This window comes from Musa acuminata, chromosome BXJ3-7 (assembly GCF_036884655.1).
Source record: "Musa acuminata AAA Group cultivar baxijiao chromosome BXJ3-7, Cavendish_Baxijiao_AAA, whole genome shotgun sequence".
Classification (NCBI taxonomy): domain Eukaryota; kingdom Viridiplantae; phylum Streptophyta; class Magnoliopsida; order Zingiberales; family Musaceae; genus Musa; species Musa acuminata.
This window is the reverse complement of record NC_088355.1, coordinates 5,508,191-5,523,408: the sequence shown is the minus strand read 5'-3', so window position 1 is coordinate 5,523,408 and position 15,218 is coordinate 5,508,191. Positions and strand designations below refer to the sequence as shown.

Sequence of the window (15,218 nt, the reverse complement as noted above, 5' to 3'; positions counted from 1 at the left end):
TAAATAATTCAATATCAACGAAACGACAATCCAAAATGTGCCATAAAGCTACCTCTTTAAAGCCCAAAAAAGATATGTACCACTATTCTTTCCAAATTTAGATTATTTTTTTCTAAAATTATACTAAATTTATATTTATTTCTAATTTAAAAACACTAGTCTATTTTTTTTCTATTTTCAAAAAAAAATTTAAGCTATTTTTCACCATTTTTCATGTCGTCGATATGCCTCGCAAAACGGACACATGATACACTAGTCTAGTCAAACCAGTATGGTAACAATCCGTACGTTGATCAATACGCTACCAAGTACCAAAGCATGAAACTACGAAACTTGATTAAAAGCATGGATAGATAGTAGAGAAAGAAATTGGAAAAGCTTGTGAAATTGTTATTTAGGGATTGACATTCGGAAAATGATAGGAGATAATAAACTTATAAAAACAACATCAAATTGCAAGGACATTATTTGATAGTACTAGTAATTAATTTAATACAAAAAAACCAAATTATAGACTCAACATCATGTTATTTGGTATTCTTGCAGGTAGTAAATAGATTTCAATGAAATCTTGAATGGATAAACTTGACACAAATAAATAGCAATGAGAAAAAAGTGCAAAGGAACAAAATTAGGATATACCTAGCACCACAAGTTGATCGAATTCATATCCCGGCCTCAACAAAGACCTAAGTAAAGTGGCTTGCGCTGACAAAAGTACCAGTTGGGAGTTAGATATTCAATGATACATTAAATAAGTACTTCAATGAAAATTTTTAAATCAAATTCAAACCATGGTGATCTGCTAAATGATCATTAAAAATTGTTCCCTTCAAGTAACCATTCTTAGTAAGACTGACAATGACTGCTGTGGGAGTCAGACGCTCAACAACACTAGAGACAACACAACCCATCTTGACTGCACCATCATCGGAAGTCCTGTCAGTGTTTCAGACATTCAAACATACTTAGATATCAACCAAGGACTTTTAAAAGCATGACAAATCTCCACCTGAATTCAAAAGATAATGAAATGAATTCTATGCAAAGGTTTAGTAGGTTAGATGGAGGAGAAAAACAAGTTTGCACTCCAACCAAATTATCATTTAATAAATGTAATACAGCTTTGAAGCAAGCATGATGTACACAAAAGTACAGCTACATACTAAGAAACTAAGTTCAACCTTCCTACCCGATCATAATTTGCCAAAAACATTTTGGTAGATATAACCTTTTGGTAGAGACATATAAAGGGAGTTAATTGTAAAGGATTGCAGACCTTTTGGTAGATATAACAAAACTAACACTGATTCTTCGTGAAGAGGTAGCACAACTTATTATTCTACACTTGACCACTTGTCCAACATGATACACAGAGTCTGCTTCAGCTCCTGGCTCCAATCCAAGCTCAGATCTAGATTAGATAAACAAAGAAGCATGTGAAATAATATTAGACACTAAACATTAAATTGAAAGTTGAACTTCACACGTCACTAGATTTTCAAAGTAAGCTCATAAAAAGGCATTTACTTGACAAGTTGCTTGAACAAATTTATATGCTGTCAAGGAAGTTCTATCAGAATTTAGATGTAGAAACATAGTCCAAAGTGGAAAAAGAGATCACTTTACAAAAGCAAAAAAAGGAGATTAGTTTAAAGTTTAAAGTTTAAACAATAAAGGAATACAGCCTTCCACAAAAAGGATATAAATGTAGCTGGAGGAAGTATTATTTTAATAAGAACCTACATACATGATACAGAACTAATGGATTTGCACTGTTAGGTTCAGATAATGTTTATGAGTCATGCAAGAAGTTTCAAGCTAGTTGCAACTTGCAAGTACTTGCAGAAGCCATAACGGACCCCTTTAGATCATGCTTCCACATCCGAAAAGCTTGGAAACATAGGAAATGCCATTCCAAATGTGGAATCACAATTTTATTTATCCTATTCCACATCCTGTAAGTTAAAAAGGTATGCCATACTTATCTATATATATGCCATTGAATGCAAATAAAATCAAAAAAATGTTTGTCTGAAAACAACATCAGTACCTTTTTGAATCTTTTCTAAAGCAAATACAAATGTTTCATGTCTAATGAAAGATACATGGATCAATACAGACACATAAATGATCAAATTTAAATGACAAACCATTATATGGAAGTAACAAAGATACATAACATTGTAATATATTAGTTCTTCAGGAAAGGAAATAAAAAAGAGTCTAACCTATGAGCAAAACCATGTACACCATTGTAAAACCTCACAAAACAACCATGCTTTTCAATTTTAGTGATCCATCCATGTGTAACTAATCCTTCAGCTGCATCACCATATGATGCTAGCACGTCTAGCTTCGATTTGACCTAATCAGAACACCAGACATAGAATTTAGTAAAAGACAAATATCTAGAATTAAGTATTTAAGAAAAAGTATACATGGCAAGTTTCTGCATCAGCATATATGTATATGTATTTATATATATTAAGAACCAACAGAAACAAATGGGATCATTTTTAAATGAAACATACTAGTGACTTCTTGTATGTGACAGTTATTCGCTTGGATTTACAACCAAGCACACGAAAGAGTAATTCAGCTCCAACCTGCAGAAAGTGCATTCTATAGTGAGAGAAAAAAAACAAACATTTAATAAATTTAGCACAAAAAAAAATAGAGTGAGAACACAGACCATAAATTTTTTAGGTGGCTTTACAATCTCTAGCTCTGACATGTGTGGGAGAGGACATAGTGCTTTAACACCACTTGGGAACTGGACAATTGCACCAAAGTTCTCAACAGCAATGACTTTAGATTTCACCAACATTCCAGGCTTGACATCTGAATGAGTAAAAACAGACCCTTCAAAAGCACTCGCCTGCAAGCACTAACATATTTGAGAAGATCCTAACATATAAACTTTTGTTCCATTGAAGATCAAATCCCAAAATTGTCTCAGAAGAAAAATAAAGGAAATTTGCAATTCTCATGGTCTCAGAAATATTAGATGTTAGATTCATTCAGCTCATCTTCAAGAAATAACCACTAGATATACTACTGGCAACGAGATCCAGTTCTCCTTGAGAGGTAAATAAGTTCCGGTGTCAAGTCAAAATTAGGTCCAGCTCGATTTTGTACATTCAGTTGCTCAAAATTCTTTTTACTATGGTTATTACTTGTCATGTATCTCTTAGAGAGAAATAAAACTACTAATAATAAATTTGAAGTTGTAAATTAGTTTATTTACTGTAAATCAAGAAACAAATATAGGTGAATTTGCTCATGACAGATCTGACACAACTATCTTCACCAATTTAAAGATACCCAAAACCAAATCAAGATGCATATATCAGGTACCATGGAGTTACAAAGTCCATTCAAGTTTAAAGTTTCACTAATGCCCATGAAAATAAAGATGATCAGCTTAACAAAAAATATACCTTCATTGTGCCAGTTGCTAGCCCTTCTAAATATCTCATTCCAAGAATGCGAACACGAACATAATCCCCTTCCTTGAACTTTTTTTCCGGCTTCAGAACTTCATCAGAAGCATCATGTATCTGTTCAAAATAAAATGGAATAAGAATCAGCAACAACTAGGGAGACCCTTCATCATATACCAGTGCCTAAACCATGCAAATCTAATTTTGAACATACACTGACATATGCTGGTGAAGGTGCTGGAGAAGAACGTATCTCAAGAAGAAAACCAAGCCCTCTATCAACTCTTAAAATTTGTGAATTATCATAAATTTCTCCGGTTTGAACATACTACAAAGAACCAACAATTGTTAGCAAAAGTAGAGATACACCCACACAAACAACTGATACATAAAATACATCAGAAAAAATTAATTATACAACAAAAAGACAACTGACCCAACATATGAACGAAAATAAAAAATTTTATTTGAAGAGAACTAGATATCCTCATCACCAATCTAATAAAAGCTGAAACTAAACCAAGGTTTTCATGAGTTGAATTACTAATTACATTGATGCTTAGCTTGACCAGGAATTAAGAGCTTCAGTTAAATGAACTGAGCTCCGTCATGAGTCAGCTGGTGAACATTGTCACAGCTCGGCACAGCATGAAAGATGACTTCCCATGCCAGATAAACCAAGGGTTTCAAATTCTCCTAATGAGAAAAGGCTAATATCAAGCAACTCAGTACAAAGCTCGGCTCGGTTTGTGGAAGTCTACTTTCCAGAAAAAGATCATTCAGTAATGAGGACCCAAATAAGGATCTTAGAAGGATTTACCGTCTAAATATCTTGAGTTAATGTAATTGTTGGAACTCATTATGAGCAATAAATAGTATAATTCATCAAAAATGGTACTGGAATAGAAGCCATTGTCGTAGCCGTCCTAAGTCTCTCTTCTTTTTCTTCCCTCCTCTCCTCTTCTAGCTTCTTATCTCTCTTCTTTCACTACTCTCTCTCTCTCTCTCTCTCTCTCTCTCTCTCTCTCTCTTCACTTGTTCCTACTAGTTTCTACATTATTCAGGCTGCAAGGCTTTGATTCCATGCTAGAGTTTATTGGTTGTGCTACTGAAAAAATGCCTTTGAATCTCTTCAAAAAAAAGAAAAAATTACAGCATTGCAGTAAATTACAGATTACTTACAGAAGGTGGAGCTTTATTATCTATAAGATACTTATTCAAGGTTAGTCCAACAGCTCTAGTTGATGGATCAATAAACAATATCCGAGCATTCACCTGCATCGAAAAATGCAAACAGATGGTGAGATGCAAAAAATTAAATATATATGCAGTTGATGAAATTGCAAAGCATGTGGGCAAAAGATAAAACACCAAGAACATCAAGATTCTAATAATATGAGCTCTTCATAACAAAACTTCAATTACAAAAGTCACCATTTGGTAGTTTTTGCATATCAATAGTGCAGTGACATATGCCTAGCCATTTTACTGAATCGACCCTATTGGTCAGGGCCACTTGATCTAGCGAACCAAACCCACTAGTGGATCATATGCAACCTTGCTATGGTCATAAAATGGATTATACCCCATTAGTGGTAGACTTTAACTGTTAAACTATGTATATAACTAGATATTTAACAGTATGTAGAAAGGTAAGCCTGTGTACGTTGATCCTCTCCAAACCCTGCATCGACGAGAGTCTTATGCATTCGGTATGCCTTTTTTTATTAAGGGCATATAGCATGGTTCGCCTTACTGGTCTGTACCAATATACCAACCAGCTATCGATACGGGATCTACCGAGCTGTGCTAAGCCATACCAAGCGTATCAACACATGATACATAGACGTATACCGATGTACCGCCCATAACAATCTGCTATTGGACTGATATGTACCACCCATACCAAGCAGTACACCGTGGTACGACGAACCTTGGCATATAGTAACATTGGTAAGGCATTCAATAACTACAACCGATTCACTATGTTCATTGATGGAAACATGTCCTTGTTTACAGAATTGCTCGTGATAAGTTTAACATGATATGAGCATCTTGAATAGAAGAGATTTTCAACCAAGAATTCAAATATCAGTCCATTACTTGTACTGGTTGGCAACCATACCAGTATGATAATGATACCATCCTTTTTATGCATGCTTGACATCAATTTTGTTTCTGTAAAATTGTCATGTTACTATTGTATTACTAATCATATTACAAAAAATCAAAGAAAAACTTAATACTATTTGTCTTGAAAACGTATAAATGATAATGCTCTTATGTCATATGATGTTGGTAGACGCTGTGCTACAGGTTGATCAGATGTGCAATATTGACAACAGTCTGATCACTGATAGAAAATGGGGTATGTAAATATATGGTTTGGCCAGATATGGTTCTCCACCAAATGGATTTGCACACTGCAATTACTAACGAGAAGTATATGGTTGGTAAAGACCCAAGTTCATGAGTTCTAACAAATTTTGCACTGGCTATCAACTACATGATAAAACCGTTCTTAGTTATCAAGGCTTGGGACAAGCAAAGCAAAAGATATAAAGTTAAGCATGCATAGGCAGAGTTGGAATGATATTGTTGTAATGGTATATGCTGTTTGATAATTAAATTATTCTGGTTTGATGAAAATTCGATTGGGATTAACTTAATATGGATGAGACAAAAATTAGAAAAGGTCTTAAACTTAGGACAAAGATCAAGTATATATTAACAATTTTAGCAATGTAAGAGAAGCATTGAGAGTGTAGTTGATGTAGGACAGGAGGATGAAGGGCTTGAAAACAGTTTTTATCCTTGTTTCAGATTTAAGAATGGTGGAAGACAACAAGAGAATGTAAATTATTGGTCAATTTAGAGAAAAGAAATAGATATACACCAGATACACACACTCTCAAGAATGCACACTCAGATAAAAGTCACACACCTCTCTACCGATTCACACATGGTCAATGAAATTACACCATTACAGATAATAATATGATTTCACCACTAACATGATGTTAAAAATTTAATGGTCAAGAAAATTACATACCTTGAATTATGACTTTTCGTAAATCAAGGCTTATTAACAAACTTTCTTACTTTAACAATGATGGAAGTCTAAATGGATATTAATCTTTTCTTTTTACAAAATATTTCAAATGATTAAGAATTCATTGTAGATTATTCATCCAAGGTCAGAAGACCCTGTAGGAATGGAGTCTCCATTCATGCGAAAAATGTTCTCTTTTTTTTTTGCTTCATCTTTTCTTCTCCTAGGCAATCTAGATGAGTTTTATTTAGAAACATAAGATCTCAGCACATGGCAGCTTATCACATTTGCACAAATTTTCCTAAGGAAATAGTGTTATTCCAAAATTAAAAATAAACAAAATTGCTCCTGCATCGATATCTAACAAAAAATACAAGAAGTTCCTGCAAGTAATGGTTTAGATATCTTTTGATTACTCAACAAAATTGACAGATATTGTATACAGAGTAAAAGTTGCAGTTAAAGTGCAGAGAGGCATCAAATATTTTAAATTTCTGTGCCCCTAAGGATGACAGGAAAATTTTAAAAGATGGGTTCAAAACTAGTAATTCTTTATCAATTGCAATGTTGGGCATATAGGCAACATGTACAAGAAGTTTGCACAGTATACATGAGACCATTGAGTTGGATGCACAAAATCACACAAAATGATGCAATACAAACAAACACGTATAAACACCAATAGAGGATAATACAAGGAAATGTTACTTATGTTATAAACATATTCAAAGAAAACATATAGATACCCTGATAAAGCAAGCTGAGTAGCTTAGCTTAGTATTCGTGATGTAAGGAGACATAAAGGAAGTGCTAACAGTACTTTGGAATTAACACAAAATGACTTGTTTGCCCATTGTTTAACTAAAAATACTGCCCTGTAAAAAGCTCGATAGTGAAAAAGTAAATTCCATGTGGTCAACCCAAATAGTTGGGAGTCTTGGGACATTACAAATTGTTGCTACCTGTTAAGAGTGTATTGTTAGCAGGGTTCTTAATTTCGATGTGTACCGCTCAGTACAGGTAGTATGTACCGGTTTGAGAGGATACTAGTACGTGGACCGCCCTCTACCGGGCGGTACCAGTGTTTTGACCCCGTATCAGGTGATACAGGGTATGTACCGAGTGATAACGGTCGAAATCCGACCATTACCGAGGCATACCAATCGGTACGCCTCGGATTTCGAACATTACCGAGGTGTACTGGTCGATACACCTCGGATTTCGACCATTACCGAGGCATACCGATCGGTACGCTATGATATTTTTGGATTATTACCTCCAGGTATTTTTGGAGGTTTTTCAGCTCTTTTTGGGCGTACTGTCGGTACACCTTAGTACAGACCGTATCGAACAAGCCAGTATGGACCGAAATTGAGACCTTGATTGTTAGTATTTGAAAAAGAACATACCGTAACCAACCACATTAATGTGACGTATTGAGCAACATAATCACTAGTTAGAACAAACAACATGCTTGTTTCGCAAGGGGATGGGAAAGCAAGTGTCTACAAGCGGGCATGTAAACCTTTTTATAAGCAATAACTGTTAGAACAATTCACCGAATGAGCAGATAGTTGGAAAGCATATTAGATAATGAAAATTATCCAATAGCATAATTTTGATTGACCAATGCCCAGAAATGGAAATATAATTACCTTTTTGTTTTGATTGTAATTGTCTTTCCACGTTCCACTATGGAATGTGTTCTCCAAATGGAAAATGTCTACCTGTCAAAAAGATGATCAAGGACTAAATCTAGATGGTAATGCAACTTTTACGACAATATGGTTGTATGGCTCAGAGACAACAGAGGCAAACAAAAATAACATTAAGTGAGAACCTTACTGTTCCAGTAAAGTATGCAAGAAATGACACCATAATCCCATTTTCAAGGGTAGAACGGACTCGAGCATTGACCATCATGCCAGGAACCAAAAGGTCAATGGAGAGCCCTTTCAAATCTTTAATCTATAAAAAAAATTGATTATTGCAAGAGATAATGAATTTAAACAAAAAGTCAGATGGTAATCTAAGAATGCAAATAACTAGATGAGGTGAAAGTTTCAACTTGAAACGTACTATAAATTTTGAAACCAAATCTGAATCAGAATCAACGTGAACAACAGCTCGAGCTTTGTCAATGTCCTTGACAACACACTGCATAATTTGTCCAGTGAAAATTTGATCACCATCTGCAAAATAAAAGACTTGAGAATGCACATCAAAATGGGCAACTTCAATATTATTTCGCATATCATAAGTGGAACTAAATCAACAAAATTATGTAACAAACATTCAGAAAGAGACAGTAATGAGCATAAGAATACACATCTATGTATGCAAGTGGCTGGGTTAGCTACCTCTTTCATTCTTCGGCAAAAAGCCAGTAAAAGATGATACTCCAAAAAAAAGAATGTAGCCATGGTCCTCAACACTCTTTACTTGTGCATTCAGAACCTGTAAAGCAAAGAAATAATTAAATTGTTTTCAATTTGCATGGACCAAAATTCATGATATGAGATAACATGAAAACATAGGATAGAAGTACCATATATACAATGAAGATTGATGCTGTATGCCATGAATATGGGCAAGGAAATGAAATGAAAATAAAATAAAATCAAAGAGGTTCTGAAAAATATTAGTCAGTCACAAGTATGTTGGAAGCAAGAACAACAATATATACCCTCAAGCAGTGAGACTTGTTCTGTTCCTAAATACCTATTGCCTTTCAGTTACCAGTTCATTATTCATTAAATATATAAATTAAAAAATTAAATTTGAAGAAAAGACGGATCAGGAAAGCCAGAACTGTTTTTAGATTACTTAACCGAACACGATATTTTCTAACTATTTATCCTCTAAAATTGTTATGAAATACCATTCCATCTTGAATTGCATCTAGAGTCAGGCCCTTGTGCAGCAAACTTAGTCGTAGTGACAACCAAATTCTTTTGTTTCCTTTTCCATCTTTCTTGTCATCATCCACCCGTAACACAACACAGGACACAAGCTGTCCAACATGAAATATGCTGGATAGAAAGTAACCTTCAGAAACCTGCAAAATAGAAGACAAAAATCTATAACCATAGCATATATCTTCATCAATATGAAAGCAAAATCAACAGTTCCGAAGAATTTAGTTATAAAATGACAAATGCAGCCACAGGCAGCATTTTTTAGCATCCTACAGAAAATTTATTTTACAAGCAAGATATTTCTCTTCTTATACCTTATCTCCATTAGATATGGGTATGTCTGTAACTTCCTCTGCATGAACAAATCCTCTCAGCCCCCCCGGAAGACTGATCACGAGGTCTTTTCGATTAACCTCAACAATTACGCCCCAAAGCTTCATTCGTGGAGAAATATTCTGTATAGGGAGTGAAATTTATACTGTGATCTCCATGGCAATGCAAAAGTGACATTCTTCAGGTAAATAAAATATTACACAAAATCAGAAGGTACGATATGGCTATGCAACATTGTTGAAGTTCACATAAGCATGCAATTGATAGTAAATGAGTTATATCCTTTTAATAATAGTAATTTCATATCCTTATTGAAATATGTGTCCTGGTAATAATTGCTAAAAAATCGATATTAACATGATACTGCAAAGCTTCACCAAGTTGACATGACTCCCACAGCATGTGCAACAACATGATATCAGTCGCATTATCTATATGACAGTATACAACAAACAAGTGACAATACAGTATCGTGTGTTAACACTTAATCCTCATTTTCTGTCCTCTTTCGTGGGGACTTACTTTACTAATTAGTTTGAATTGATCATCATTTATAGCACATCCAATCATCATCCCAACCATAGTTCACAAAATCAGGTATTATAGGATTGGGATCAGCATGAAGGTTTTAACCAGTGAGATAGGCATTAATCCATAAAAAAGTTAAAAATACTACAAAACCACAAAATGGAAAATATATGAAAAATTAAAGTTTTGTAAATTAAAATACTATATGCTAAAAGATTTATATTTCCTCACATTACTCAACGAATATAACTCTCTTAAAAGACATATGAAATCATAACCAAGGCTCGCTAAACCATAGCATACCGCTCGGCACGGGCGATATATACTGATCTGATAAGGGACGAGTACGGGTGGGACATCGGTACGCTCCCATGTACCATGCGTCGATATGCTCAGAATGGTTCGATACAGCTCGGTACGTACAGTACCAATAACTGATCGATACACCGTACAGACCGGTAAAGCGAACCATGATCAAAACTTAAAAATTAAAAATTGTATACAAAATAGATAAGTACTTGTAGAGACTAATTTAATAAAAATAAATTAAACATATCCATTAGTAATATATTTAACAAACAAATTACGATAGTGACCATCATATAGATCATACAAATGACTCAAGTATTAATCATATACAACTTAGAAAATATTGATGGAATCCTTGTAGGTCTGACGCTTCACTAAATCACCACGCACACAAAGCATACACTCAATTAATAGTTAAAAAATCAATAGTTCTAAAAAATTGGACGAAAACAAGTTTTACTTGTCATCTCTACAGAATTACAAAATCAAATTGACCTAAGGGTTGGGTGGCTTCTCCTCCATCATGATCTATCTTTATGTGACGCTTCTTCACCCCCCTCCTTACCTCCACCATAGAGCCCCTGGATCTAGGGATACAGGCCCTATTGTACCATCAGGTAGCAACCAACAAGCCAGAACATGACTAAGCATCCCTTCTCCCGCCTTCCCCAACACTAGGGTGGGTCTCTTTTGAAACGCTCAAAAATTTGGAGACTAGAAAACCAGCAGCTCATTTGAAGTGAATATCTTGAAGATCCAAGATCATCCCCATCTAGCACTTTAGTTGGATCTAGATGAGGTAAATCAAAACAGTGGAAAACTAGCATCTGTGTGAGTTTTTTGGACACTCACCTCTTCTAATTGCGTTGAAAGTTGAAACTGTCTCTACATATGCTTTGGGGCGTCACAAGTGAATTGCAAGTCATAGATCTCGCTGCAGGTTTTTTTAGTTTCAAGTTCTCCTCTGAGTTGAATAGTTTAGAAGTTATTACTAGTAAACCTAAGTTTACTAGAGGATAGGCCTTTACCCTCTTCCCTTTGAAACCAATCTACCAACACCTTCTTGAGAAGGTGGTTGTCTAACATGGGTGCAGTTCCTGGGTCTCCCGACAGAATTTCTTCCACAAAATCATGTTCTACGGTTTGCATTTTGATGGATTCTTCTAATGCTTTGCCTCAATGTTCTGCATTCACAGTTGTAGGCTGAAGTTTATTGTTATGCAGTGAAATCCATCTTCTCTTTTTGTTTCTTCCAATCTTTCATCTCTGATTGAGATTGATGGTTTGGTCAATTTCAACCAATTTATGGTTATATGAACCAGAAAAAAATTGGCAAAATTAAATCAATCTGACAATATTAATATGGATAGTGCCTATTGAATTACGAACTATATCGCACAACTTTCTGGAATAGGTTAAAAGCTAAAAATACGAATGATGACACATGATTTCCTTATGGGTTGTTATTTTTTTTTCGTTAGAACTTTCCTGGTAAGATAAATTAACTTGGTAATTCTGTAACATTAGTTCACTAATAATTAATAATGTTACTATTCCATTGCAAGATTGATGAATTCTATGCAGCCATCATATATGGCAACAAAATAAAATGAAATGGACTAATTAAGGTTTGAATATCACTCTAATAACAATTTTTCCAACCTTTCAAACTAGTATGGCATATCAGGCATCATACCAACTTGTACCACATTGCAGTAGAAAAATAATAAAGACAGTAAAACAACCAGTACACAGAACACACCAAGTGATTGCATAGCCCATCACCAGTTCTTGATCAAATCAATATAACCCATCCAATTGATGGTTAAAACCACAGGTCTAATACGGTTAAGCACCGGCAAACAACAATCAGCATGGTCCCTGACATACAGAGAAGGCTTGTGCCTCCTGTATGGACCTATGCACACTCCATCATGTATCCACCAAACTGCAAAGAACATGGCACTTGAAACACTCCACCATACGTAACATTAACCAATCATCTTTGAATAAAATAATATCTAATAAAGTTCATCAAGGATAGGAAAGAAAGTTGTAGATCAATCTCAGATGTCAAGCGCAAATACATCTGAGGCCAAAATTTCTAAAGCAAGGGACCTTGATTGAGGGGCTATTTTGGCATTAAAGTAGTTCAGATGGTGGGCCTGGCTAGAAACAAGCTTATGACAACAATGTTGGATCTCCCTAGTCCCAAATGACTCCTACTTATAACACAAAGTTCTTGGTCCCAATATGCACATCTTCATAGCAATGGACAGCAGATTTCATCAGTATGCAGTAAGAAGAGAATGAAGTGGGTAGAAGACAATGAAACATGAAAAAGATTATTTGCAGGAAGGAAAAATCAAGAGATAAGAAAAGTTAAGGCAAGATTTTTTACACTCAAAGAGGCACAAAAGTTAATCATCTTTGTTACCATAGGGCTAACTACTATTCTAAGAGAGATCATAAAGATTGACTCAGACATAAAAAACAATAGAGGATGCCCCTTGAAAAGTTGTTGTGATACAAATCCAACCCAATCTACACCAGACCAATCGGGCATTTCACTTAAACAAGTGTGGCCTCAAACCAACAAGAGCAAACTATCTTGAAGATTCAAAAGACACCATATCCAGGTTTGGATTCGATCCGAGACCTTAGCCAAGCCCTGAGTCAAGACCTAACTGAGTCTCAAGACTTAAGGAAAATCCTAATCCTCATTAGAAAGAAATAGAATTGCATTTTCAGTATTATTTTCATAGGCAACTTTCAAAAGCATCAATAGCCATAATTTGTGTCAACTATATGGGCGTCGTATAGAATAGGCAAGTTATTTTAAAAGATAGAATCCTGATACAGGATCCACGGCATGCAGAATTAACTTTCATCCTTCAGAAATGACCCCAATTAAGTCTAACTTCATTTGGGATAAGCAAGTGAAGGAAGAGTTTAAAAATAAATTACTCGCAAGCCTTAAAACTATAGAAGAATCCAAAATTGTCAATAATATTCTCTCTCCCCTGGTTCTCCTATTCCCTCTCTTGCCTCTCTTCACCTCCATGCGTCTTCTCTCTTCTCTTCTCTTTAATATCTCTCCTGGTCGACACATTCCTCCCCCAAAGAAAGCAGACCCTTGATAAGACAGTACTTATTGTATCAAAATAAGGAGCAATCAAGTCCACCTAGAACTGATAATAAGAAACTATTCAAACAACATAGTATAAGCCAAATGGAGATTGACATAGAAATAAGTGATAATCAGACAAACAAGACCTTTAACGAAAGAGACAACCTGTCAAAGAATCTAGCATCAATTTTCTGCTCCTAAACAAGACTAAGATTAAACAAATAAATGCCTATGATATAGACAGCTCCAACACCTAGGCTATGTGCCTGTATCATTCATTCTGAAAAGTTAGCAATTTACTTGTTTTGACTGAATAAATAACTATTTTAATGATAATTCTTAATCCTTCAGATTTTCTATTATCAACTAGCCACAGATTTAGATAACAACTAACTTCACATGGTCTAAAACACTTTGAGATCATATCCCTAGGCCCACATCAGAAGTAACGATTAGCGAGAGAAGATATGAGCTCACGAGATTCTCCAAAAAATTAATAACCAAGAGAAAATCACACTTCTCACATGCTAATACAAACATCGAATGTACTGGCACAAAGGAGAAAGATTTATCGGTCATAGATTTACATGTCATGAAGTCCACATGCAATGCAGCTCATTGCAACCAAGAAAAGAGACGAGCAAAGGTAAAACTAAAATGAAACCTACCATTAATTTCTGAAAAGGTTAATTCGGATAGCAGAAGAACTTTGGTTCAGCGATTGATTTTGTAGGGAAATCATGTCTAGGGTCAAAAACTAAAGCTCTTTGTATCCAAATTTTGGTTTACCAATGTGATAGCAAAAACAATTACAAGCACAGCTTATTTCCAAAATGAGAAATGTAAAAGAACCATCTTTAAAAATATTCACAAAACCGATCCCAAGCAAACTCATACCTTTAAAGTGATTCGATTAGCAAACCTAGGAAGCTTCCCAGTGATACCATCACCAAAAAGAGAACCCAAATCATTGTCAAAATCGAGCGACGATCCCTTCAGCCCCTTCTTCTTCCTTGCCTTACCCTTACCCTTCCTCGAATAACTTTCCTCCCTTTCAAACTGAGCTTCAGCCTCTGCCCGAGCGTCCGCCTGCTCCTGTCGACTCAGCAAGCTCCCCCCACCTACATCCACCAAACAAACCCAAAAGACGATAATTTTCAGCCTAACGATCAGCAATGGACGTTGAGACGGATGGACGGAGTTCCAAACCTCTGGGGAAATCGGGATCATCGGCTTCGACGAGTAAGGAGGTCGGAAGCTCTGCGGGAGCGGTAAGGGTGTCTGTTGCCTCCTTCCTAGCCTTCTTGACTGGCTTTCGAAGCTTCGAACCGTCGTCGGCGCTCCTTTTTTCGGGCTTCCTCTTCTTCTTATGCTCACTGCCAGCGGCCATCGTCTCCGGGAGATAAGAGAGAGAAACACGCACACACAACCCGAGAGAAGGACGAGATGAGTCGAACGGCGACGGGGCGGGCAGAGAAGGACGTAAGGGCTTAGGTTTTTGG

At 35.6% G+C, this 15,218-nt stretch overlaps 1 protein-coding gene across 1 annotated transcript in view; it reads right to left on the bottom strand.

The window, feature by feature from the left end:
* Window positions 1-15,218, bottom strand: part of LOC103990387 (rRNA biogenesis protein RRP5) — a 42,802-nt gene extending 27,584 nt beyond the window's left edge. The window contains exons 1-17 of the mRNA XM_009409501.3: window positions 14,926-15,218; window positions 14,614-14,837; window positions 9,731-9,871; window positions 9,380-9,556; window positions 8,859-8,955; window positions 8,578-8,690; window positions 8,344-8,466; window positions 8,154-8,225; window positions 4,629-4,721; window positions 3,661-3,774; window positions 3,444-3,563; window positions 2,696-2,881; window positions 2,535-2,609; window positions 2,232-2,368; window positions 1,280-1,414; window positions 794-939; window positions 643-708 (exon numbers count right to left, since the gene is read on the bottom strand). Of these exons, the coding sequence (XP_009407776.2) occupies window positions 643-708; window positions 794-939; window positions 1,280-1,414; window positions 2,232-2,368; window positions 2,535-2,609; window positions 2,696-2,881; window positions 3,444-3,563; window positions 3,661-3,774; window positions 4,629-4,721; window positions 8,154-8,225; window positions 8,344-8,466; window positions 8,578-8,690; window positions 8,859-8,955; window positions 9,380-9,556; window positions 9,731-9,871; window positions 14,614-14,837; window positions 14,926-15,106 (2,200 nt within the window). The 5' untranslated portion in view covers window positions 15,107-15,218. The remainder of the gene's footprint in view (window positions 1-642; window positions 709-793; window positions 940-1,279; window positions 1,415-2,231; window positions 2,369-2,534; window positions 2,610-2,695; window positions 2,882-3,443; window positions 3,564-3,660; window positions 3,775-4,628; window positions 4,722-8,153; window positions 8,226-8,343; window positions 8,467-8,577; window positions 8,691-8,858; window positions 8,956-9,379; window positions 9,557-9,730; window positions 9,872-14,613; window positions 14,838-14,925) is intronic.